The 23,972-nt window shown below is 44.4% G+C and overlaps 4 protein-coding genes and 1 pseudogene across 6 annotated transcripts; all 5 read right to left on the minus strand.

The window, feature by feature from the left end:
* Positions 630-2,016, minus strand: LOC110430155 (annotated as a pseudogene).
* LOC8065804 lies at positions 665-8,155 on the minus strand. The gene is made up of 15 exons (XM_002466959.2): positions 7,772-8,155; positions 7,133-7,171; positions 6,962-7,015; positions 6,805-6,868; positions 6,459-6,517; positions 5,013-5,137; positions 4,830-4,889; positions 4,587-4,645; positions 3,787-3,860; positions 3,488-3,526; positions 3,324-3,386; positions 3,173-3,220; positions 2,963-3,091; positions 2,790-2,882; positions 665-2,026 (listed from the first exon to the last, which is right to left on the minus strand). Exons 1-14 carry the CDS (start codon positions 7,973-7,975, stop codon positions 2,835-2,837), a joined length of 1,065 nt encoding a protein of 354 aa, XP_002467004.1. The 5' UTR covers positions 7,976-8,155; the 3' UTR covers positions 665-2,026; positions 2,790-2,834.
* On the minus strand, positions 10,405-12,510 carry LOC8065806 (AB hydrolase superfamily protein YfhM). Its single transcript, XM_002466961.2, has 5 exons — positions 12,237-12,510; positions 11,872-12,089; positions 11,622-11,783; positions 11,265-11,503; positions 10,405-11,148 (listed from the first exon to the last, which is right to left on the minus strand). The coding sequence occupies exons 1-5, from the start codon at positions 12,307-12,309 to the stop codon at positions 10,893-10,895; spliced, it is 948 nt and encodes a 315-aa protein (XP_002467006.1). The 5' UTR covers positions 12,310-12,510; the 3' UTR covers positions 10,405-10,892.
* LOC8065807 (lanC-like protein GCL2) lies at positions 13,526-15,905 on the minus strand. Of its 3 annotated transcripts, none has more exons than XM_021451121.1 (6): positions 15,489-15,894; positions 15,199-15,377; positions 14,971-15,088; positions 14,688-14,804; positions 14,261-14,575; positions 13,526-14,073 (listed from the first exon to the last, which is right to left on the minus strand). In XM_021451121.1, exons 1-6 carry the CDS (start codon positions 15,780-15,782, stop codon positions 13,735-13,737), a joined length of 1,362 nt encoding a protein of 453 aa, XP_021306796.1. In that variant the 5' UTR covers positions 15,783-15,894; the 3' UTR covers positions 13,526-13,734. The 3 variants fall into 3 exon arrangements, with proteins under 3 accessions (XP_021306796.1, XP_002467007.2, XP_021306795.1); XM_002466962.2 differs by having other exon boundaries at positions 14,971-15,082; positions 15,489-15,890; XM_021451120.1 differs by having other exon boundaries at positions 14,971-15,082; positions 15,199-15,905.
* On the minus strand, positions 16,335-19,914 carry LOC8065808 (probable prolyl 4-hydroxylase 3). Its single transcript, XM_002466963.2, has 8 exons — positions 19,536-19,914; positions 19,332-19,419; positions 18,445-18,542; positions 18,265-18,362; positions 17,264-17,393; positions 16,985-17,172; positions 16,787-16,883; positions 16,335-16,598 (listed from the first exon to the last, which is right to left on the minus strand). The coding sequence occupies exons 1-7, from the start codon at positions 19,781-19,783 to the stop codon at positions 16,810-16,812; spliced, it is 924 nt and encodes a 307-aa protein (XP_002467008.1). The 5' UTR covers positions 19,784-19,914; the 3' UTR covers positions 16,335-16,598; positions 16,787-16,809.

The following is a 23,972-nucleotide window of genomic DNA, read 5'->3' on the forward strand; positions in this document are numbered from 1 at the left end:
ATTGCTCTTCATAACACTTACTATTTGGGCCCACCGCTATCTATGCATCCGTGTCCAGCTTGGTGCTTGCATTAAGAGCCAAACTATCATCTCTATGCTATCTTCTCTCCTCCACATCAGCATTAACTTGACTATAAGTTGCTCTTATGTGACACTCTTAGGCCAGTCTTAATAGAATTTTATCAGAGTTTCATGAGCATTAAGTATGCTGATATGACACCGTATTAATGAAGAGAGATGATAAGAATTTCATAGAAACAAAAAAAAAGTTTTATAAAGATGAAACTCTTTCGCACTTTTTTTTTCAAAATAGGATGCGGATGAAACTGAGACATGATAAAACATAACATTTAGTTTCAACCTCTCCACTAGCAAAATGTTTACAGAATCACCCCGTGCTGGTTTAATTCATCTGCGTTTCTTCAATAAAGCCACATCTGTAGTGTTGCAAATAGCAACAACGGCAGATGTGAAGGCGTCGTGTTTATTTATATACCACATCTCACTCTTGCGATGATCCTACTGGTGTCGTATTGTATGCCACCACCAAATAAAGAATACAGTTTCAATCAATCAGCATAACATGGTACTGTAGTCAACAGCCTACATGGTTGTAGCACCAGGAGATGAGATAGTCCCAAACAGTCCACTCATGCACAAACACTTTCAAATTCCTTGAATCTCCAGAAGAGACTTGAGCAACACTGTACAGATTAGTAATACAGACGAAACCATGTTTATATTACAGACACACATAAGCTATTGGACTCGTGCAACAAGGAACAGGAGGTCAAGCATGTACCAACATCTAGAAATGCAGCTGCTTGCAATGCGACGCCACAGCCTCCGAGGGGCAGTAGGGGCACTTGAAGAGCCTCGAGCTGCTTTTCGACAGCTTCATGATGGACTGCTTGGAGACATGTCCACAAGGTATCCACATTTGGGGTTCTCGTCACTGGACTTGCCCCCTGAGCACCGGGCACACGAAGACTGATACTGGAATTCTGTCTCGATGTCTATGGGGACAGGGAGCTGCTTCATAACTTGCCACTCCTGCTTCTTCGCAGCCATGACTTCAGCAGAGTTGGTAGTCCTTGAAAACCAGCTGATACTGCAACACTCACTGGGCTCTCCCTAGACTGGCCCAGAAGGCTACAGATAGTACTGTTGGCTGATTTATTGTGAGAGAAAAACACTACTGAATGGCTAACAGATTTGGCTGATAAGCCCAAGCCCAAGCGAACAGATAGGTGAGCTGCTACTCAGCTAGCTTCTCCGCATGCGTGGATGACACTCAGAATATGGGGATTGATCCAGCCGGCCAACCCATAGAAGGCAAGCCATTAGCTTCTGGAATTCTTCCTTGTGCACGGCTGCCAAGGGGACCAAAGTGAGTCCTATCCTAGAATATAAAAGAGCCTCATCTTTGGCCTCACCCCTACTTCCTTTGGACAGTATCTCAACAAACTGAAGCTGATAAAGCTTGAACTCCAGCATAGACACATTCTGCAACAGCTGGTCATGGTTTTTGGCAGCCCAAAAAAGGGCAGGCTCAAGGTTTTACGCTTTCATGGCTTCAAGGATAGTACATCTCCTGAAATGGTAGCTTCAAGGAAGCTCCACCTAATTCCCCACATTCATGGACGAACATGTCACCAAGATCAAAGAGGCCTTGGCGGTAGAAATGATTCGCTATGATATTGTTTACTGTATGAACCTCACAATCCACATTTCTGTATGCCTTAGATATATCTGGATTGGAAGACTTCTCAAGGAGCTTGAAATATTTTGCTCAGGGCAGCATTGAGCTCCTTTATTCAGCTTAGCTTTCAGTTCTGCAAGGTTGGATGGGTGGTCAACATTTCCAGTAGAATTTGTATTCATCAACTGCAGCTTCACAATAGCCTGCTCAACTTCATTCACTATTTGATCAACAGCTTCCAGAGCTTTAGCAGAAGATAACAAACGTTTTTCAGCAACTCAATCAAATCCTTCTCTGAGGCTGTCAATCTCCATTAGCAGCTACCTGGATATGACCAAAAACATCATGTAACCAATTATTTCATTGAGAAAATCACTATCAAGAACATTAGAAAGATGCATCACATGAAATCAAACTGCTAATAGATCACTATACTTTTGAAATAATAATAAAATAAAAAATCATAGCATAGGTTCAACTTTTAAGAATTACAGATAATACTTGAAAAGAATCAAAATGCACATGGAGGCCAGCCCAATGCATGAATGACCTCGAGTCTGTCTATACATATGTCAGCAGATAGGATAGCATACAAGTATACGGTCTGCAATTTAAACAGCAGATAAGTTTGCAAATCACATTAACGCAACTAATATGTTTTCATGAAGAATGATTATATTTAAGAACTACTAGGAAGGTAACAAAGCAATGAATGACCAATGGTTGTAACAGAAATAAATTCCAAACAAATCTATGATTAGTTGTATACCCACCCAGTTAACAGTACTTAATAGCATGGGACTAGAGATTCTATTAGAGATATGTATAAGTTTATTAGAGATGTATAAGCCCAACATATCTCTAATAAACTTATACATATCTCGAATAGATTCACAGAACAATCAGCAGGGCATTGCATGCATAACCTTCTAAAACAGAATCATTACTGAACTTTCACAACAGAACTAGCCATTTTGGCGCGCCTTATTTTTTTCCATAACGATCAACACTTCAAAAGCTTAACTTAGGGCATGGAAAAAATAAAATTTAAAAACTGACATCAATGCAGCAACAGAAAGAACCTTACCTCCCACATTCCATGATATCTGAGCATGTGAGATCAGGAAAGTCATCACATCACATAATGGGCATGCATGTAGTATCTGTTGATGTACCTAGCCTGCAGAAAACAATAGGTACAAAATTAAATGAACTCAGTTATGCTTTAACTGAGGAATGCTTAACAGCAGCACTGCATACCTTTTCCTTGTTTACATCAGGCGTGTCTGGGGTTTTCACAGGATAAAATTTGTAAAATTTGATATTCTCGAATGCCTCTTTCATCTTAGGATCCATGTCATCAATAGCTTTCTTCCTGGCTTCTTTAGCCTACATAAGTTTGTGGAAACATTGAATACTAATGCAACAAGTCTCTTGTGAATAAAATAAATAATTCCCATGATTGTGAACCTGTTTCAGTTCTCTCTTCCTTTCTCTAACCTTCTCCTTCAGGAACTCCTATCAAATAAATGTGGCAGCAAAATGTAAGTTTAATAGACAAATGTAACCAATCCCTGAAGATTTGGCCTAGCCACAGATTAAGCAAAAAGAAATGCAGAACCTTGAATTTTTCTTTCTCACCCTCTGGCAGCCAACCTTCTTCAACTTTCTGATCTGCAAAACCCTGCATTGCAAGACAAAAATTGAAGCCATTCAACAAGAATGCACTTTCATGGGTAGCAACTCTAGTATATTGAGTGGAACATAACACATTTCAACACAAACCTTGTAATCATCCATTTCCCAGTCAAACTCATCTACTATCTGCAAGCAGCACAAAGTAAACACAGTGATTCATGACAACAATCTACAACTATAAGAAACCAAAACTCATGCATAAATTAGGAGGCACAATGTTGGAAGGACCAACTAATAAAATTGTTAAGTGGAAACCACAATGAGGCGGTGAGCAAATTTATTGTCACTGCACACAATAAAGGAAAATTTTCAAACAGCCCAAACCTTACATATCGATTTGAAACGATTAGGTAACACTCTTCACTGAAATAAGTAAGGAATCTTACCGGGGGTTCTAGAGGATATACGAAATTGATAACTGTGTCATTTTCGTCTTCAAGAGGTTGCAGTGGCATATAATCTGCAGAGATGATAGACAAGGTTCATACACAAATGACAAGACTACTCACGAAGAAAACATAAAACCAGATAATGCCATAAATATTTAAACTGACATACTAGTTCGAGGATGTCTGAATCAATGTTATCAAGTCATCCGACTAATCACGATTAGTCAAGCTGATCGGTGCCATGGCAATCAGTTATGCACTACGATTAGTCAGGCTGATCAGTGCCATGGCGACTAGAATCAATTAGATGATTTGATAACAGTGCTGTGAATATACCAGAGCACAGGTACGGCTGTATAAGGGTTCAGTGGGAATGTTAGGTTATTTCAAATGATTGCCCGTGATGTTTTAGAAGGTGTTGACCTCAGCCACCTAGACAGTTCCTAAGCACCACCGTCCCACCTAGCTTATGATTTATGCCTAGGTTTAGGTGGACATCGCGCCCTATGTGCCACTTCAGCGCTTGCCTAGGGATTTTTATAACAAAAAACATACGTGGACACTACAAAACATGACTACAAAACGAGTACAACACTCATGTTACAAAAGTTAATTTCAAGACATAAACAGCACAACAATCAGCCAACTAAGTAGAGACTAGAGAGTTCAGAAGACTCATGGACACATTTTCAACTGCCATTCCAATGAATTAACGACATAGAGTTGCATTGCGGCCATTTAACTAAGATATAGTTGCAGCATCATAGAACATTATGCACAAAGTCGACTGAGCTTACAAGGCATGCAGTAGTCAAACTTCTTGACTCTCTCAATTTTGAGATGCTTCAGTGCAGACCTATAAAAGGCATAAACCAGAGATTTTGTAACTTGAACCAGCGGTCACAGGAGTGCTTGAAAAAAAATATATATAACACAACAACAGATGAGCACCAATATGACATGTTAACAAATAAACAACAGAAATAAAAACATAAATTCTAAAGCATGAAATTCCAGAATCATAAATCCATATTATTAACCTTCGCTGCGTGCATGTGAGAGTGAATATTTTTGTTTTCAAACTGTCAATCCTGCTAAGCCTACAAACAAAGCAAAGCCAAAGTTAGAAAAATAAGTTGCAATGACTTAGGAGAAAAGGTACACATATATATAATGAAAACAACAAGCAGCAAATATCGTTCAACATGATAATACAAAAGTACCGGTCCTCAAGGGGAACATAAGGCACCCATGCCATCTTCATAGCCTTCATTGGCACTATTTCCTCATTTTCCCTTTGGACAGAGTTTATCCCAATTTTATCTGAAGGAGGTAAAGGACAGTCTACCTGCAAATCGAGTTCAAGTGTTAAATGAGTCCCACCACTCAGAGATAGCTAGCAAAATATTTGATCCATAAACAAATTGTTTGATCGAGCCACCATAAACTACAAATATAAAAAGCAACACTTGTCACTGCATATTAGAGTCAAAACACCAATGAAAAGGAAAAGATCACCAACCAAAAACCTCAAAATTATTATATAATAAAGAACAAAATAATATAAGGTATTAAATTTGCCTACCAAAATATAGTTACCTAGGTAATATCAATGGACAAGCTAGATTAAGCCTCTTTCCCTTTTTTACTTTCAAAATGTTTGTCAAAATTTTTAATCTTAAAGACTGGCATGTTTTCAATGCTGTGCAATTGATAGTACCAAATAAAAACTGCAAGCAACACACACACACCAGAGCAGTGTTTTCAGGTCGTCCGATTAATCGCGATTAATCGTCCTGGTCGGTCAGGAGTGCTCGATTAGGAGGTCCGACCCGACCAGGTCGACCAAAAATCTGGTCGTCCGATTAGTCATCCACTTATCGCGATTAATCGTTCGATTAGGACATGGACGACCAGGTTGTGTACTCTGTTTTTGGGCTTTTTTGACTGGGCAGATATGTGGGGGGTATGGAGATGTTGTTGGTTGTCCCAGTTCTCCAGAAATAGTTAAGAAGAAGATGTTGGTTTACATCAAAAATAGTTCAAGGACTGTTCTAGAGGTGCCAGCACAAGTTAAAGATGAAGAGGAATGTTGGTTTACACTAATGCAGTCTTGATGCTTCCTTTATTGTGTATAATAAAGTGTGTATATAGAGGTATATATATAGGTCGACCAGCTGATATGCCTGGACGACCAGGGACGACCAGGGTCGATTAATCGACCTGGTCGCTGATTAATCGCGATTAATCACCTGGTCGGTCCCAGGTCGACCAGGATCGACCAGCCGACCAGAAAACATTGCACCAGAGATGGTATGCATTGTTTACTAATGCAAAGACAGAAATGTTTAATTGTTTAGATGGCATGGCCATGACCTAGATGAACAGATTTTCATGTCCAGCGGTTGTGTGGTTTGCTTATATGGCTAGCAGTTAGCTGGCAAGTGTATGGTGAGCCTTATTTGCTTTCAATAAAAGCAGAGTAATCCCGAGAGAGAGAGAGAGAGAGAGAGAGAGAGAGAGAGAGATGTTTATCATAAGATGATGTGGAACTACAGGGCCTATTTTCAATAGCGCATGTTTCTAATAACATGTTTTGGAACTCAAAATCGTGGAGTAAATATACACACAGGGTAACTGTCCAGCCCAAAGGGTAGACAAGAACTTACAGCAACTACAACTGGGATAAACACCATCTTTGATTCGCCATTGACATCCAATAGCTGGGCTGCATGACAACAGGAGCCAATTAGTCTTGTATGGAACAATAAATCAATAATCAACAGCCTTGTAAAACTAGTAAACAAATAAAACAGATGGCCTATACTAAAATCCACTTTATGAATCAAGCACATAAATAGTGTTGCACATATAGAATTGTCGAATTTATTAAACAAATAGCTCTTAAAGATAAAATTGAGATTAATTAGCACAGATAGCACTGGTGTGAAATACATTACAAAGATTAACAAACATGCATCAAGGATTAATGATAGCAAATTAATTAGCACATACGCTCGGTGCTTCCAAACATATAAACTGTCTTTCCATGAAGCTCTCCCGCTTCTTCTAAGGCTTTCTGTTCACCAACAACAACCACATATCACCGTGAAGGTGGAATTGAACACTCAAAAAACAAAATGGATTGAAAGACTAACTTTGACCACCATACCTCTAAATTTTCGAAGCTCCAGTTGAACTCTTTTACCTTATCGATGTGTTCCCACTGCAGATGATATGGCAACTTATATAAGTTGTTAAGGAAAGATGAGAGCTATGTCCAAATGTGGATCACTAACATACACACTACTAGAAATTAAAGAAGGCAGGGATGAGAGCAAACCTCAGTGCCAACAGGGAAAGCAGATAACCATAGATCCTCCTGAACATAGCAAAACCAAAAAAGTCATTAGTCAAAATGCATGTAACATAAATAGCAAAGTCATCATTCAAGGCAGCCAAGCACAATCTAAATCGTTATGGTACTTTCCAAAAATAAACCTGGTCGAGCCAGCATGCAAGAAAATGCTTCTAACCTTAAACACCATTTTAGTGGTATAATCATACATGGTTCTCAAGCCTCATATATCAGCCGCAAACAATGGACAGAAGAAAATGGTTGACCTATCAAACTGCACACTTGCATTGGAAAGCACACAGATTTGAAAATTTTCATCAATAACGAATACCTAACACCACGGTACTGCATTGCGATTTCCTACTCAGATGAGGAGAATCCAATAGTAAAACCCAAGTATAAATAATCCTACATAACCGTGGAATGCCACAATTGAGCATTACCGGCGGCAGAATGGAGCCATCATCACCGGTTTTCCCGACCAGTCAAAGCGCTGCGAATCTTGCCGCTAGAGCAACAATCGAAAGCGAAGCCGCCCGCGAGCTAATCAGATCAGGACCAAACGACTACTCGGGGATACCAAAAACCAAACCCGGGCCATGCCATATTAGAAAACAAACTCACCAGGTTTCTTTTCTCGGGGAAGTACTCCGGCTCGGGCTTGGGCCTGGGCGGCGCCTTGACGCGTTTCCCCCGCCCCCGAGTTGCCGGCTCCGTCGCCGCCGACGCCTCCGGCTTGCTCGGAGCACCGGCGGCGGCCTCCGGCTCGACCGAACCAGTGGCGGCAGCCTGGGTCGCTGTGCGCTTCTTACCCCTCGGGCGCGCCATCAGCCTCGGTTGCTAGGGTTAGGGTTGCGGCTCGCGTTTGGATTGAGCGTTCTGAGATGGGGAGATGCGTCGGTAGATATGGAGTCTCGGGGCGTGGAATCAACGCTATGCAAATTTGAATGGGAGAGAGAAGGAAGGAGAGGGGAGGCGGCGCAGGCGCGGGCGGGCTCGTGGCTCTGGCCTTTGGATGTGCGTTCGGCGGGTGCGGGACGAGGGAAACACGACTGCAGGAGAGAGATTTGCCATCGGACTCGTTCTTGAAATTTTTGGTTTTTTTTTAGATTTCGCTACCGGTTTTTTTGGTCAAATATTATTCAATCATAAACTAACTAGGGTCAAAAGATTCGTCTCACGATTTACAGACAAACTATGTAATTAGTTTTTATTTTCGTCTATATTTAGTGCTCTATGCATGTGCCGCAAGATTCGATGTGACGGGAAATCTTGAAAACTTTTTGGATTTTGGTGGAAACTAAGGCCTTGTTTAGTTCCAAAATTTTTTGGGAAATGGACACTGTAGCACTTTCGTTTGTATTTGACAAATATTGTTCAATCATGGACTAACTAGGCTTAAAAGATTCATCTCGTCAATTCCGACCAAACTGTGTAATTAATTTTTATTTTTATCTATATTTAATACTCCATGCATGCGTCTAAAGATTCGATGTGACGGGGAATCTGAAAAATTTTGCAAAATTTTTCAGGAACTAAACAAGGCCTAAACAAGGCCAAAGTTTGGTAAGTTCAACAAGTATAGTAATATTTTTGTTTTATTTGATAATTAGTATTTAATTACAAAATAATTAGATTTAAAAGATTCGTCTCGTAAATTATTCTCTACTTATGTTTTTAGTTTTATAAATAGTTTATATATATCCAAAACATTCGATACGATAAGAGTTAAAGTTTAACAAAAGGAACCAAACGGGCCTGGTTCACAATAATTATTAGAGACACTTTTTTTTGTTGTTGTATATTCAGATTTTCCATTATCTCTGATTGCTAAATTTCCAAATCATCTCCAGGAGTTTGCTATTTCTAGCTTGCCAAATTGTGATATTTGGCAACTTTGTAAAATAAATGGCAAGTGAAATATTAGAGCATCTCCAAGAGTTTGCCAATTTAGACTTACCAAACCACAAAAGATGGGCCCAGCAGTACCCGAAAGCTTCACCCGGACGCAGCAGGGTTGTCCGCGATGACGTTCTTGTTCTTGTTGGTCGTCCCCCCCTCGTCTGCTTGTTCTTGTTGTTCCTTCTGCTGCTGCTGTGAGTCCGGGTCGGCCTCGGCGACGCGGCGGGCGGCGGCGAAGAGGTCGACGGGCTTGGAGTCGGCGATCTTGCCACCCTCTAGCGGGGTGCCGTCGTAGAAGCCCGTCCGCAGCATCTCGTCGTCGCCGGCCACCTTGGTGTGCGCCCTCCCGGGCTTTATCTCGCGCTTGCTATGCGCCATGCATCGATCGCCGACGACGAGATCGATCACGCTGCTCCCTTTTGACGGAAACGCCCCTCACCCACCGGGCGCGCGATTCCCGCCGCTGGCGATGCTCCGGCCGTCGTACTCGCGGCGCCTCCTCCAGAGCAGCAGCGAGAGGACGCAACTCCGATGTCGTGGTGATCCTCGCCGCCCTGCTCTGCGCGCTCATCTGCGTTGTGGGGCTCGCCGCCGTCGCCCGCTGCGCCCGGTCCCGCCGCCGCAACAGGGGCGCAGAAGGCGCTGCCGAAGCTGGCTGAAGAAGAAGGCGCTGAAGGCGCTGCCGAAGCTGGCGTATGCGGACGAAGGCTTCCCAGGGACGCGCAAAGGAAAACAGAATCACCGCGCGAGGCCGCGCGTGATTTGGCGAAGGAATTCGCCGCACGGAGAACTGCACGCGCGGAGGAAGGTTTTGGCAAGTGAAGGATTTTGGCAAGTGCGAATAGCAAATTGTTGGAGAACGTTTTTTGCAACTTTTGCCAAATTTTGTAGTATACCAAGTGGAATAGCAAACTCTTGGAGATGTAAATAGGATAGTTAAAAGAAGATTTTTGGACTTGACCTGTTCCTTGTTCTTTTATATAAAGGTGTACAACTAATAATAGCCACAACTCTATAACCTTTGTTGCTTATAATTATCATGCATTCATATATTTTGTAAGAAACGTGGAGCTAGTATAAAAATCTATAGATGATTTTTTTTGTTGGTAAAAAAAAATTGAACCTCTAAATTTTAGAATTTTATAGCAGTATATATAGTATTTCTAAATTTACAAATTCCTTACTAAACAAATCTAAATATTAGTGTTGATTTCAATTGGCATGGACCACGTGCACACTCATTGAAATATCAAATAAAAAAAAGATTTATAGAATTGAAACTTGCAAAAGAAACTTCGATAGACACCAAATATGCCTCTCTCTTTTTTGTAAAGTTACCTTCAACATGTATTGCATGTCTTTTGTAATTAAAGACCATCTTTATTGCCAAAAAAAAACGTACATCCTGTTGGAGTATGTGCTAATTAACACGGTCATGGATCCAGGCAACGGCAACTAGAGAAACCAATTGCTCAAGAACCATATCACAATTTGGCGCGCGATGAAGCAACTAGAGAAACCAATCTGGCGCGCGATGAAGCAATTTGGCGGGAGAGCACATCGATTTCGCGCCGAGAGAGATGGTGTGGAGCACGGGATCAGGAAGGGGAGAGACGGGAGAGCGAAGCGTCGGCTTCTCGCCGATAGCGAGCTGGGAGACGACTGCAAGAAATAAATTTTTTCTCGGACCATGAGCTGCAGGCGGGCGAGATGGGAAACGCTCGCTCCGTAATCTCTCTCCGACGTGGCCTTTTTCCGTGTCGATGTGGAGTTCTCCCAGCCGGCTAAAAATCGTTATTATACTTGCTCTCATCCGATTCTCACAGTCTCACACCCCTTCTCCTTATGCGGCGGAGGGATGGTCACTGAGGAAGCCGAGGAGCAGGTCGTTGACCTGCTCCGGGAGCTGCTCCTGCACGAAGTGGCTCCCCTCCGGGATGTAGGTGATCTTGAGGTCCGGCATGAAGTTGTTCATGACGCCGCTGCGCATGGCGGTCTCGAACCCCGGGAACTTGAAGCAGTAGTCCTTCTCCCCCATCACCATGAACACCGGCACCTGGAACTTGGCGTCCAGCCGGTTCGGGATCTTGTGTATAGCTCTGCATGCCCAATCAGTTTTCCATGGAAGCAAGCCAAAAAAAAAAGCAACGAACATCAGAGTCTTTTCAGTCTCCAGTCTCCGCCGGCGAGTGAAGCTAGTGCGGCGGCGGCTAACCTGTACGGCATCTTGAGCGGGTAGCCGAAGCCGGACTTCTCGTAGAGCTTGGCGTAGGCGTCCAGGTCCTCCTCGGTGAACCACGCCGGGAGCGGCGTCGACAGGTCGGCCAGGTCCATGACCTCCTGCCCTTCCTTGGCGATCGGGATGTCGGCGCCGGAGAAGAGCACGTAGACGGTGCGCACCACGCGCCTCACGTCGAACCGGCCGAAGTCGGCCTCCGCCCTGCCCCCCGGCTCCTGCAGAAGAGAAGCAAAAAGGAACACCAGCTGCAGCAGTGTCGTGCCGATTTCGATAAAGAAGAAGAAGACTATAGTTGAGAGCTCAGAGGTGATCGATGCGGTCAGTGCTACGCACGCGCCAGCGCCGGATGTACAAGCCTTCGGGCATGGCGTCCAAGGACATGGGCACCGGGCTGAAGGGGATGCCCAGGCACACCACGCCGCGGGTGCGGTCCGGGTGCTGCAGCGCGAACTCGTACGCCGGCATGGCGCCGAAGTCTTTGCCCACCAGGAACGCCTGCACGCGCACGCGCGGCAGCAACGACTCAATCAGTTCTTGGAATCGGATGCTCCTTTTCATCCGTTTGGTGACCTTTGTTGCGTACCTTTGGGACGCTGAGGGCGTCGAGGATGCCGAGCACGTCGGCGACGAGGTCGTCAAGGGAGGCCTCCTCGTCCTCCGGCGGCTGGTCGGACAGGCCGTACCCGCGGCAGTCCGGCGCGATGGCGAGGTACCCCGCGGCGGCCACGGCCCGCATCTGGTGGCGCCACGAGTACCAGATCTCCGGGAAGCCGTGCAGGAACACCACCGTGCCCAGGTCACCTGCAACGCACAAACCAACCAACAGCACACAGCCACACATGAATCATGAATTCGTGATTGCTACTCTGCTTGACTGCTTGCTCTGCGGGGATCCCATCAGCTCAACTCAAGCAACGATGATGATGCCATACAGCCAGAGAGAGTCACCTTTGCCTACGTGTGCGACGTGGAGGTTGAGGCCGCGGATGGGGAGGTGGGTGTGCTCGATCTCCAGCGCCATTGCTGCTGCTTGCCCTTCGAGTTCGAGGCCGGCCGGCCAGCGACCGAGATGTTTCGTCAGCTTTATAGGGAGAGGAAATGGACAGTCAGTCTGCCCGCCACGTGTCTGTCTGCCTTGGACTTGTCGTTTGGGCCCGACGAGAAGAGGACAAACACAGGACAGGCAGCAACCATAGAATCCATCGATCAGTATCACTACACCAGTGGCGTGCAAATCCTTTTCCACCGAGCAGGAATGAAAACCTCCGCGAAGGCAGCTGTACTTGAACAAGATGCACATCTCGTTTTTCTTTTGGAAAAGTCAATCAGTTTTAAATTAAACTAGATTTATAAATAAACAGTAAATAAATTTACTATACAAATATATTATATTATATGATTAATCTAACAATATCTTCATTCTAATATTTTCTCGTTTGAGTTCTGATATTGATATCCCACCCATCGCTTTTGGAGCGAAAGCCCACCCACCACCAATTGAGCGATCCCGGACTTGTTCACTTGGCTGAAAAGCTATAATTAAAAATACTGTTTACCGATTTAATATGAGAGAAAAATACTGCTAAATAGTTGCCAAATTCGGTAGATAAATTCAAATGAACACCAAAGCTACATAAGTCCGAATCTTGCATGTTCTTTTGTCAGCTAGGTTTGTTTGGGAGTTGGGGATTGTTTGATTGTGCTGGTTTTGTTCGATTCTTTTGTAGGAACTGGTTCGCCTGATTGGTTTATATATATACAATCGCTCAACCGAGGTTGCTGGCCCAAATGATTGCAAATTTGCAATGTCTGGAGTTTTTTTTCTTTCAGAAATTGAGAATGGTCGCAAATTTACAATGTCTTGATTTTTCTTCCACAGATCGAGACTATGGTGGCTGGGTAGTACTCTCTACGGGTCGATCCTGAGCAGCAGGATCGTAGTAATGCCGACGGAGTGCTGGTGAAGCTGATGGCAAGGCGAGAGCAGGAAGCCAAGTTGGAATAATGTCAGCTGAAGGTTGAGGGTGTCTTTGGTTTCTCTTCACTCACTGACACAAATGGAGCTGCTGAAGCCAAAAAATTTAGCTTCTCCTGCTCCTACTTCTTCGTCTGTGAGAGGAAGAGGGAAGAGAGAGAACTTTAGCTTTAGCGAATAGTGCACAACAACATTTATGCAGGTGGGAGCCGGAGCCACCCGAATCCCTCCCAAACGGGTGAGTGGTTAGGGTCATGGCGTCTTTAGTCAGAATGTGATGGTCATGTATACTTGACAGAAGATCCAAGTTTGCAACATCAGGAACACCAAATCTACAAACACAGCAGGCGTCACCGAGGTCCAAGCACACATTTACAGAGTAGACGAGAGAACACAAACACAGCGTTTTCCAGAGTGCTGGATCATCACACAGCCTCACAAACCACAGGGTAATTGTACAGATTGGGTTTCTCAAAGTTCATAGGCCGGGAACCTTGATTCTGATGGATCAACCATGTCCAAGAGGAGGTATGCCATCCCCGCCTTCCCTTCAAACAGTGAAAACGAGCGATCACCACCATGCATGGCCCCTTCGGCTATCAGCTGATCAGCTTTCTCCAGAAGAAAGCAGGCAAAAGCCTTTGCTCGGTAGAGGTACTCAACATTGCCGCTTAGTCTGTAGAGTGAGAGAAACACATAGGCATTCCCGCTTACACCGTGACATATTCCGACTCTCTTCAGAAGCCCTCGGTTCCAGACAACCTCAGCAGCCTCTGCAGCTGCTTGCTTGAAATAATCATCATGGAAGACCTGAAATACAGATATCGTTACTCATGGTGACCACATCCGAACTCTAAAGATCAATAGACCAACTAGTTATTCACAGATCCACTCATTAGTTAAACATCTAGCCAGATCTTAGGAACGTCTACTGAATAAACATGCAGACACAAATAAGAGATGCAATAGAGCAAGTGTGAACAGATGCAGCAATTACCTCATATGCTTTAGCAAGCGTAAGAGCAACACCTGGGGCACCATGACACCAATGCACCAAGCGATCTGATTCATTGCCTTCACTTGAGGGATAGTTGCCACTAGGAAACCTGTTCTCGATCATATACCGCAGGGTGTTCTTTACATCGTCCTGCTCATCTGGTTTCAGTTCAGTGTGCATGAGCACATGCATGATTCCAGCAAGACCATGGGCAGCACCCCAGTATTTCTTCCCATGCCATTCGTACATCAGCGGGCTACTCCCCTTGCTTGCAAGATTTCTTCCCTCGATAATGATGTCCTTTGCCACAGAATTCTACAGTTGAAGTGGTTTGATACAATAAGATTTTCAGTGCCTTTTACATGAGTATAACTAAAAACGAAATGCATGTGAGAATTTATATAACAGAAGTACAGCATTAACATACAATGTGCTCGACCGGGATCGTCTTCTCGCTGAGATGCTTATTCAAGAACAAACAAGCCCACAAATAGCCCACCCTTCCATACAGCAGTTCATTTGGAACTTTCTCAGTGACTGTTATCTACAACATCACAAAGGACAGCTGAAGTCTAAAGATTAGGAGTTACCAGTTGTGCCATCTGTTGTTCTACAGTCACGTGGTAAGTGGTAATAGTGCATTGGCATCACACATACAAAGTTAACAAATTGATTCCTAAACCCAGAACCATGCTTATCAAAAGCCGCACCTCATCAAAGGAGCTCAGATATTGAGTGACCCTCAGCTGATCATCGCAATGCTTGGCAATCACCGCTCCAAGAGCGCAGACACCGGCCCTCCCGCATATGAACGTCAAGAACCTGCGCCTTACACACCCAGGCCACACACCTCCATATAATTATGAACAAGTAACAAGAAGATCCAACCAAAGCAACCAAGCATGAACAAGAAACCGGGGCTTGGTCGGTGATCTTACGGCAGGCCCCGGGACGCTTCGTCGCACGCGCGGACGATGTCAGCAGCGAGGGCGAGGTCCCCGCGGTCTCCAGTGACCTGGAAGGACTTGAACAGCAGCAGCGCTGTCCCGAGAGAGCCCGTGTATAGCGTGTAGTCCGTCACCTTCCGCCCGGCTTTCAGCCACGTCTCCTCCACCACCTGCAGGGAGGGTAGCCAAGAGCAATCAGTCGAGCACCTGGCGGGCGGGCGGCGACAAAGCAAACGAGAGAGAGAGAGAGAGAGAGCGAGTGGCGGCCTAGCGAGGCGGACCTTGTCCTTGAGGCGGCGCGCGGCGCGGAGTAAGCGATCGCAGAGCCTGGTGTACGGAAGCTCGAGCAGGCCCCGAAGTCCCGCGGGGCGGTGCCCCTCGCCGTCGCCGTCGGAGGCCTCAGCCTCGGCGACGAAGTCGGGAAAGTCGTTGGGGAAGAAGCGGTCAGCCATGGACTCGCCGCGCAGGCCCCGACGCCGTTTCGAGGCGTGGCTGGAGGAGGAGGGTTCGCGACCGGTGAGGCCTCCTGTCGCCTTCGTCTTCGTCTTCTCGCCAGTCCCACCGCCGTTTCCCATGTCTGCCGCGTGCTCGGGTTATATTATAAAATGTTTTCGAGTTCGCTGGACGTCCCGGCGATGGCTGCACGTCTGTCGCGCGCACCGAGCAACGCGTGTAAGGCGCCGCTGATTTCCTGTCGAGGCCCGCTGCTATCCTGCCAAACAACGGACTTCGCCGCAGGACTAGTAACGGGCTCCAGCCACTCAGGCCTTGTTTAGTTGGCAAAATTTTAGATACCGTAGCACTTTCGTTTGTGGTAAATATTGTTCAATTATAAACTAATTAGAATCAAAAGATTCATCTCGTGATTTACAGGCAAACTGTGTAATTAGTTTTTGTTTTCGTCTAAATTTAATACCCCATGCATGTGCCGCAAGATTCGATGTGATGAAAAATCTTGAAATTTTTTTGCGAACTAAACAAGGCTCAGAATCCAAGCTTAACAACAATGTTTTCGAAGTGATCCTGTTTCGGTTTAGGCTAAAAAAAACTTTGAAGATATTGTATATGCTTCTTCAGTTTTGCCGCGTATAACGTACTACACCAAAATAAAGCGTAGCATAGCCACATACACACAAAGAAATCTTTTCATCAACATCAATAAGACATCCTATCTTGATTTGAACAGGGGGCAATGGCAGTATACACCGAAGACGTCCATCTCTGAATCATCAGGTTTATGTTCATCAGCCTAATAACATGTTAATGTACAACACGGAGCCTAAGACATTGCCGTAACAGCTAGAAAAGAAGAAGTGTAAATTAATCCTCTATGGAAAATCGAAACCCTCGACATGTGCCAAAATGTCCACGAATTTGAACCGGTGCATGACCTGCAAAGAGTCAGACAAAATTTCAATGAATTTGAAATGTATCTTCATAGCTGACCGCAGGCATTTCAATATATACTGGGGATATTATTGTTGGTGCAAGGTAGAGAGAGGCCCAGCACTACTTTTGCAATTGGCAAACTAAAAATGGAGTATAAGGACCATTTTGGTTTCTGAGCAAAATTTAGTACCTCAGGTCTGTGTCTTCTTGTATCTAAGCTTTGTACTCATGAACGCGCATCCACTTTGTCGATGACCATTTGTTGCCTTTTATCACTGGGCACCCACCTAAAGGAAATTTGAAGTAAAATAGAAGTATCAGTGTACTGTGGCATAACACCTGCCTGTTGGAAAACATGACATGGCATCAGAAGATCAAGTAATGTCACCATGCAGGCTTGTGGAATCCATGGATCCATCAGGCTTCATGCTCCAGAACAGAAGCGCATCTCCCATCTTTGGTTTAACAGATAGACCGCCCTTTGCACATTCAGACAGCTCATTATAAAATGGTGAAGAGCTGCTGTTTGTTGTCGATGAAGGGAACACAGTCTCGCCACCATCTTCAACATCCGAACTAGTAAATAAAAATTGCCATAGAAAATGTCAATTGGGCAACTGGGTCACCAACGGCACATATCATAGAATACCAACAGTGTAATACATACAGATACATAAGAAGAGTGGCTATACGCTGGCCTCCATTCTTGGTGTTGTAATCATCATGGAAGTAATCAAAGTGAGGCTCGTACTTCTGCCCAACTTCATAGTGGAGGACTTGAAGACCCTCACCATGCTCTGCGGAAGTCAGGGAAACAATAAAGAGAGGTGCTTATGCCATTTGAAGTAAAACAGCAGTACAAAATAATCAGACACAGAGGCACCAATGTTCAAAGACTTGATTGTTATTCACATTTAGGCGTGCCCATCAGATTATGCTGTATCTGTTATTTTCTATTTGCTGAAATAGACACTTGACACTTACTACTTGAGGCCCCTTTTTGTACCTCATCATATTGTTGGGTACATACCTCTACATAATTTTTTTAAAAAAATGAACACCTAGATGTCAAACCATCCACGTCAGCAAAACTGCATAAGCTGTACTGTTCTAAAAATCTAAATTTGGGGAAGTACTTGTTAGTGCAACAATCAGCACATACATTGTTTTCCCCTCACATCATGCAGTTTTTTGTGAGAACTGACGTAGTGACATGTACAGCATTGAAACCTCCAAGGTCATACTGAAGTACATTGACAATCAAGGGTCTATTAAATCTACTGAAGCGCAAAGTTTAGTGCATTTCCAGAGATTGTGATTGTGTTAACATCTTTAGAAAAGTACAATTTGGTGATTCACTGCGACATTTATAGCAATAGTCAGGACTTCCAAGTCCCACAATGCAGGCTATTCTATCTGTATGATGAATGCAGGACCTAAAGTGCGGTTTAAAGTTAGGCACCATTTGAATATTAGAGCACTAGTAAGGACTTCAAGTCATTCTATGAAGCAGATAACTAAGTGTACAAGCTAGCTGTGTGCCTGTGTTAAACAGCACCAACCAAACATTAAACCTAGTTGAAATGTCTGTTGAGCATACTTTTTTTTCCTTCACAAAATAGTAGACAAACACTTCGACATTAAGCCCATCGAGAGAATACTACGTACCTACAGGTATGAAGGTGAAATCTGCTATCCTTTTCTCAATTGTCTGAATAATTTTATCCTGCCCTCTTCTAAGAAACATTCCTGAACTTGTCCGCACTCTGCATATATGTCCATGAAGCAAAATGAGCATAGCAGATGACGTAACATCCCTGAATTTGGAATTTCGTTAAATGTTCAAACCTGCTATCCTTGCTCGCTCCAGTTGCTGAATCAACTACTGTTGACTTCTTCATATGAGGCTTTGCCAGTGAAATCAAATGGTCACATTCTTCCTTGGACTGAGAATAACATAAAATTCAGTCATAATCTGATTGCTTGGTGAAGCCAACTAAAATGGATTGGAAATAGATGGCAGTTGATTATGAAAATTTGATCATGACACTGATACTATTACCCAATCTCTACAACAGCAAATATGACTTAATAATCATTCAAATGATTTGGGCCTTTGGCAAGTGAGAATAACTATAACATTTCAGGTGAATTGATAATCATAACACGAAGCAAATATCCAGCCCATATGGTTGAAAACCCGAGTATGAACTCCAGATCCACCACTTCGGCAACGGCAATTCAAAATATGCCTGACACTGACAGTAAATGGGGATTAGTACCCCTGGCTCAGTTTCAATTCTTGGGCTCTTGGTGAAGCTCAATGACAGCCATATCCCATATGGATACTAGCCAATTCAAGTACACTGACTGTAGTACTGCCTGCCCAGATCTGGAAGAGTTAACAGAGCCACACAATTCGGCATCTCATTCGCAGCATAACCAAATGCCACTAATTTTGTACAACCACTTCGGGCAAAGGCTTGCTCAAAGCGTCCGTAAATGTTACTGAAAAAGGAGCAAGGAATCTCGAAAAGGGCTAAGCAACTTCGATCCCATAATCAGGGTATCAACAGGCCTGGTGCTGCGCCAACTGCTCACCCAAGATTTCAACATAACTGAAACAAAACAAAACTCAAGATCTCCTGAACGAAAAGCATGAAGCAAATCGCATGTAGAACATGCGGTCCTTGTCCTTCCCACCCAAACAGAAACGAATGAGGCAACGGACTCACGAGGAAGTTGTGGTACACGAACGCGCGGGGCTCCCACGACAGCACCTCCGTCCACGGCTCCCCCTTCTCCCCACGCATCTCTAGCCCCCTGCAGCACGCAAGCACGAGCAACCAACCCGCGTAAGCACCTCAGAGGAGTAAGCATCTCAGGGGAAAACCGCGCGAGCAAGAGAGATCGTGGAGAAGGGGGGCAAAAAAACGCACGAGTCGAAGGTGGATCTGCGGAAGTGCGAGCGCGGGCGCGGGCGCGCGAGCCCCACGCCGCGGCCCCCGGAGCCGTCGGAGGCCCCGGGCAGCGATAGCGCGCCGAGCGCCAGGAGCAGGAGCAGCGCCGCGCACGCCAGCAGCAGCGCCGCCACGACCGCCATCGACGGCCTCCCGCCGCGCTTCCCGCCCCCGCCGCTTCCGCCCAGCAGCGGCCTCCCGCCTCGCCCCGCCACACGGCCCGCCATGGCCCCCGCCGCCTACGTTACCGGCGGCTCCGCTCCCTCTGTCTTGTCTTCCTGCCGGTTCTAGCTCGCTCTCTCCCTCCCTCTCTCTGACCAGAGTCGCGGGTTTTTTTTTATCGCAGAAAAGGGTGCCGCTGCTGCGCTGGTCATCGCGTCGCTAGTCGCTACTACGAGGCGCGGCCGGGTTCGGTATGTGACGTGTCAGGCGGGGAAGGGGTGGACCCGTCCTGCGTCGCTCAAGTCCACCTGGGCCGTATGCCCGTATGGGAATTTGGGCTGCAGAAAAACATGAGATTGGGCCTTGTTTAGATTCAAAAAGATTTTGGATTTTGACACTGTATTTTCATTTTTATTTGGCAAACATTGTCCAATTATAGAGTAACTAGACTTAAAAGATTCGTCTCATAATTTATAGGCAAACTGTGCAATTAGTTTTTATTTTTAACTATATTTAATGCTCCATGTATGTGCCACAAAATTCGATGTGACGGGAAATCTTGAAAAGTTTTTGGTTTTTAGGGTGCTAAGGCCTTGTTTAGTTCGCAAAAAATTTTGTTTTTGGCTACTGTAGCATTTCGTTTTTTTTTTGACAAACATTGTCCAATCACGGAGTAACTAGGCTCAAAAGATTCATCTCACAAATTACAGGTAAACTGTGTAGTTAGTTTTTATTTTCGTCTATATTTAATGCTCCATGCATATGACCAAAGATTCGATGTGACGGGGAATCTTGAAAATTTTTGCGAACTAAACAAGGCCTAAAAACCAAAAACTTTTCAAGATTCTCCGTCACATCAAATCTTGCGGCACATGCACCAAAAACTTTTTAAGATTTTCTGTCACATCTAATCTTCCGACATATGCATAGAGCATTAAATATAGATAAAAACAAAAAGTAATTGTATAGTTTGTCTGTAAATTGTGAGACGAATCTTTTAAGACTCAATGATTGGACAATGTTTGTCAAATAAAACAAAAATGCTACAATGTCAAAATCCAAAAACTTTTCAGATCCATACAAGGCCTGAAAGTTCCATAGGACAACTCATTTTATCGGGTTTCCTCGATAAAAAAACTCATTTGTAGGAATTTCAAAAGAATTCGGAGGATTCACTCTTTTGTTGCCTTAAAAAAACTCTATATAGATTCTCAAAACAAAAATCTATATAGGAATTGAATCCTCCAAAATTCCTTTATTTTTCCTCCATCATTTAAAATTTCTTTATTTTCCTCTATTTTAATCCTCCAAAATTTTCATTATTCCTCTATTTGAATCCTCAAAAATCTGTCCTCGTGGCTCTATCGTCCTTCTCTTCTCCCCTCTAGTTGTAGCGGGAGCATCGCAAATGGCTAGATTAGAGAAGAACTTTGAAGCCGAAGACTAATAGGTAGCAACCCCCCTTCACATCATAGCGATGTCATTGTAGATATCGCGAGTGGAGTATAAGTTGAAAACTAGCTCATGTAAAAAATAGCTCATTTTGTCACCTAGGGTTGACGTGGTCAAAGCCATGTAGGGAGGTGCAAGTTCAAAGCATCAATAGAGGCACACAATAACACATAATCACCAGCTCCCTAATAATGATTGTACTTATAAAGATGATTATTCCAATGTATCTACAAGAACCGGCACTAGACAATGCTACTCAGACGTGTCAACAAGCACTCGCTTGCACGCCTTTCGTTAGTTGTGGTGGCAATAAGCATGGACTCAAATTACGAGCCAGTGCGACGACGATGACTGACAATATGGGTGGTATCAGTCTAAATAGGTGTCGACCATAAATAGAGCTTGACCATAAGTAATGTCATTGATACCTTGTAGGGCATGCAACGACAACAAAAATTTTAAGACAGTCGACAACCCAATATTCAGGGATTAGCAGATATGGCAATATGCAACTCTGATTTCCAATGAAAACAAAAGCAGTGTCGACTCAGCACGGTAAACCACAACGTGACCCATTCGCTAGCATGTGGAGCAAGGCATGGCTCAACCGGCGATCACACCCTATGGGGCATGACCTCTGATGAGGTGGTAGCCACCACACTGTAGAGCAGGGTGCGTGTGATAATTATGTGGTCAAACGATGTAGGTAGATCTATCATCCTAAGGACACAGAGCATATAGGATGCCTAATGCCATCATCTATGCTTCACAATACGCTGGTAACATCACAACAGCCAATGGCGCTGAGCATATTGACCGAAGACCTAGACGTTTTCGGTCACTAGTTTGGTGTCGAGACCATACTACCCAAACTTCTTACCGTCAGTTCGGCTATATGTATTGGACAATCGAACTAACTAAACATTTAGATCTGTTGACGTAATGTGTACTTTGAGACTATTGTTAATGATATAATATTTATTCTAGTGAGTTTCTATCAAACATCACTTTTATCACTTTGTTAAACTATACGTTGTATTGTTATTTTTGCCTTAAAATAGAAAAAAAAACATTGCAAAAATTTGCTACAAATTACAATGTTTAGTAGTTGTTTTGTTAAGTCTAGTTAGTTCGGTCATAATCGAGACTAAACCGAACTAACTGAGACCGAACTTGCTGGGCCTGAGTTATGAAACTGACCTTTTGAAAAAACTTATTTCTAGATGACTGAACTTTTGAAATGACCCAAGAACCATTCGGTCAGACTGAACGCCCAGGCCTAGCCACCAGCCGATCTCACACTAATTATTCCGTCCATCCAACACAACCAGCCAGTCAATTGTTGGATAGTGGACTCTGGATCCGTCTTCACATGGAAATCAGTCTGCAAATCCATGGTAATAATCTCATATCTATTTCGGTTTAATTTGTCTATGTACTATATAGCTAGCTGGTGACACCTTGCGATGCCCGTCAGTTGTTGCTCCAAGCTAGCTATCCTACGATGTCCGTCAATCAGTGTTTGATTTGTAGCTGCCGAAACAAGTCCACCAAATACTAATCTCCGTGTTTTGCTCCTGCAAACTGCTGCTGGATTTAATTGCCGGAAGAGCCAATTCTGCCAAATACGTACGTTGCTTAGCTGCGTTTGGGTCGACGGGCGGAGCCAGCGGAGCGCACCATGTCCACAGGATTGACGACACCGGCTCCGCATCGTGTCGACTGATCATGAGTCACGCCCCCGGCCCACCTGGGCGATCCCCTCGACTGCATGCATGCATGCGTCCGCCTGAAGATCTGTCTCCTATTTCTTCTTCTCCCTCAATTCGCTCACATCCAATTTGGCCTGGCCCGTACGCGCAGTTCAGTAGGTCGCCCGAAGCACACGTGCTCCACTCCAAGATTCATGGGCGCCGCAGTTTGGACCGGAGCATTTCGCTGGACGCGACCAGCTTTAACGACGTGCCCGGCCAGCTACCCCTCGCCGGGCCACGTAGCGGTGGCCCACGTCATCCCAAGCTTGGGGGCAGAGGTGCTGGCTCGGCTGGGGCGCGGAGCATCGTAGAGACTGGATCCGGCATCCTCGGCTCACTGCAGGTTAATCCGGTGTGACGGTCGCGATCGTAAATCCGGACCGGTCTGTACGCGGAGGGTGGCTCACTCCGTCCTTTGCTTGCTCTCCATCGAACCACCAACTATTTTTTTTTTCTCTCTCTCTGGTGTGGAAGACCTCTGGCCGCCCCCATGTCAGTGGTGGAGTCAGAATTTAAACCTTGGGTATTCCCGTAAGGGTGTCTGGTGGGCCGCGCGCTCAATTGTTGTCTCTAATCTCATGACCGACATGCGCTCTCGCCAGTCACCATGTAGGCGTAGGGTAGATGCAGCGCGCTGCACGCCAACAATAATGCCGCTACCATGTCATGCCGACTAGAGTTAGAGATTTAAAAATGGGGATTATAGAATTGCCTCTCACTCATGTCTTGTTCACTCACACGAAAGAATATTTTATTATACATGTTGCTATGTGTATATTCTGATTTATATTGGAAAAGAGTTTAGAAGCAAGATATGATTTGACCGATATTTGACGGCATGAGTCAATATGTATGTGTTCTGGAAATAATAATTAGGTTCTAATTTGCAAAAATAATAAAATAGAATAATTTTGACAATCGAAGTAATATAGAACCTGTGTGGAAAAAAAGAATATAAGGATATATAAAAAATGAGAAACTTTATTAGCTCCTTAATATAGAAATGCTAATATATCAAATATACATATGTATAAATATATCTATATAT

The sequence above is a fragment of the Sorghum bicolor genome, chromosome 1 (genome assembly GCF_000003195.3).
Source record: "Sorghum bicolor cultivar BTx623 chromosome 1, Sorghum_bicolor_NCBIv3, whole genome shotgun sequence".
NCBI lineage: Eukaryota > Viridiplantae > Streptophyta > Magnoliopsida > Poales > Poaceae > Sorghum > Sorghum bicolor.

Excerpts from the sequence above, each read along its gene's own strand:
- LOC8065806 (XM_002466961.2), bottom strand. The coding sequence starts at position 12,309 with ATGGCGCTGGAGATCGAGCACACCCACCTCCCCATCCGCGGCCTCAAC. Across the intron at positions 11,784-11,871 it reads ACGCCCTCAGCGTCCCAAAG|GCGTTCCTGGTGGGCAAAGA; the intron begins GTACGCAACAAA and ends GTGCGCGTGCAG. Across the intron at positions 11,504-11,621 it reads TGTACATCCGGCGCTGGCGC|GAGCCGGGGGGCAGGGCGGA; the intron begins GTGCGTAGCACT and ends TCTCTTCTGCAG.
- LOC8065807 (XM_021451120.1), bottom strand. The coding sequence starts at position 15,782 with ATGGGAAACGGCGGTGGGACTGGCGAGAAGACGAAGACGAAGGCGACA. Across the intron at positions 14,805-14,970 it reads ATCTGAGCTCCTTTGATGAG|ATAACAGTCACTGAGAAAGT; the intron begins GTGCGGCTTTTG and ends GTGATGTTGTAG. Across the intron at positions 14,074-14,260 it reads CGCTTGCTAAAGCATATGAG|GTCTTCCATGATGATTATTT; the intron begins GTAATTGCTGCA and ends TCTGTATTTCAG.
- LOC8065808 (XM_002466963.2), bottom strand. The coding sequence starts at position 19,783 with ATGGCGGGCCGTGTGGCGGGGCGAGGCGGGAGGCCGCTGCTGGGCGGA. Across the intron at positions 18,543-19,331 it reads TCGTGTACCACAACTTCCTC|TCCAAGGAAGAATGTGACCA; the intron begins GTGAGTCCGTTG and ends TGTTATTCTCAG. Across the intron at positions 16,884-16,984 it reads GGATTCCACAAGCCTGCATG|GTGGGTGCCCAGTGATAAAA; the intron begins GTGACATTACTT and ends AATTTCCTTTAG.
- LOC8065804 (XM_002466959.2), bottom strand. The coding sequence starts at position 7,975 with ATGGCGCGCCCGAGGGGTAAGAAGCGCACAGCGACCCAGGCTGCCGCC. Across the intron at positions 7,172-7,771 it reads TCCCCGAGAAAAGAAACCTG|GAGGATCTATGGTTATCTGC; the intron begins GTGAGTTTGTTT and ends TGCTATGTTCAG. Across the intron at positions 3,221-3,323 it reads GTGAGAAAGAAAAATTCAAG|GAGTTCCTGAAGGAGAAGGT; the intron begins GTTCTGCATTTC and ends TTTATTTGATAG.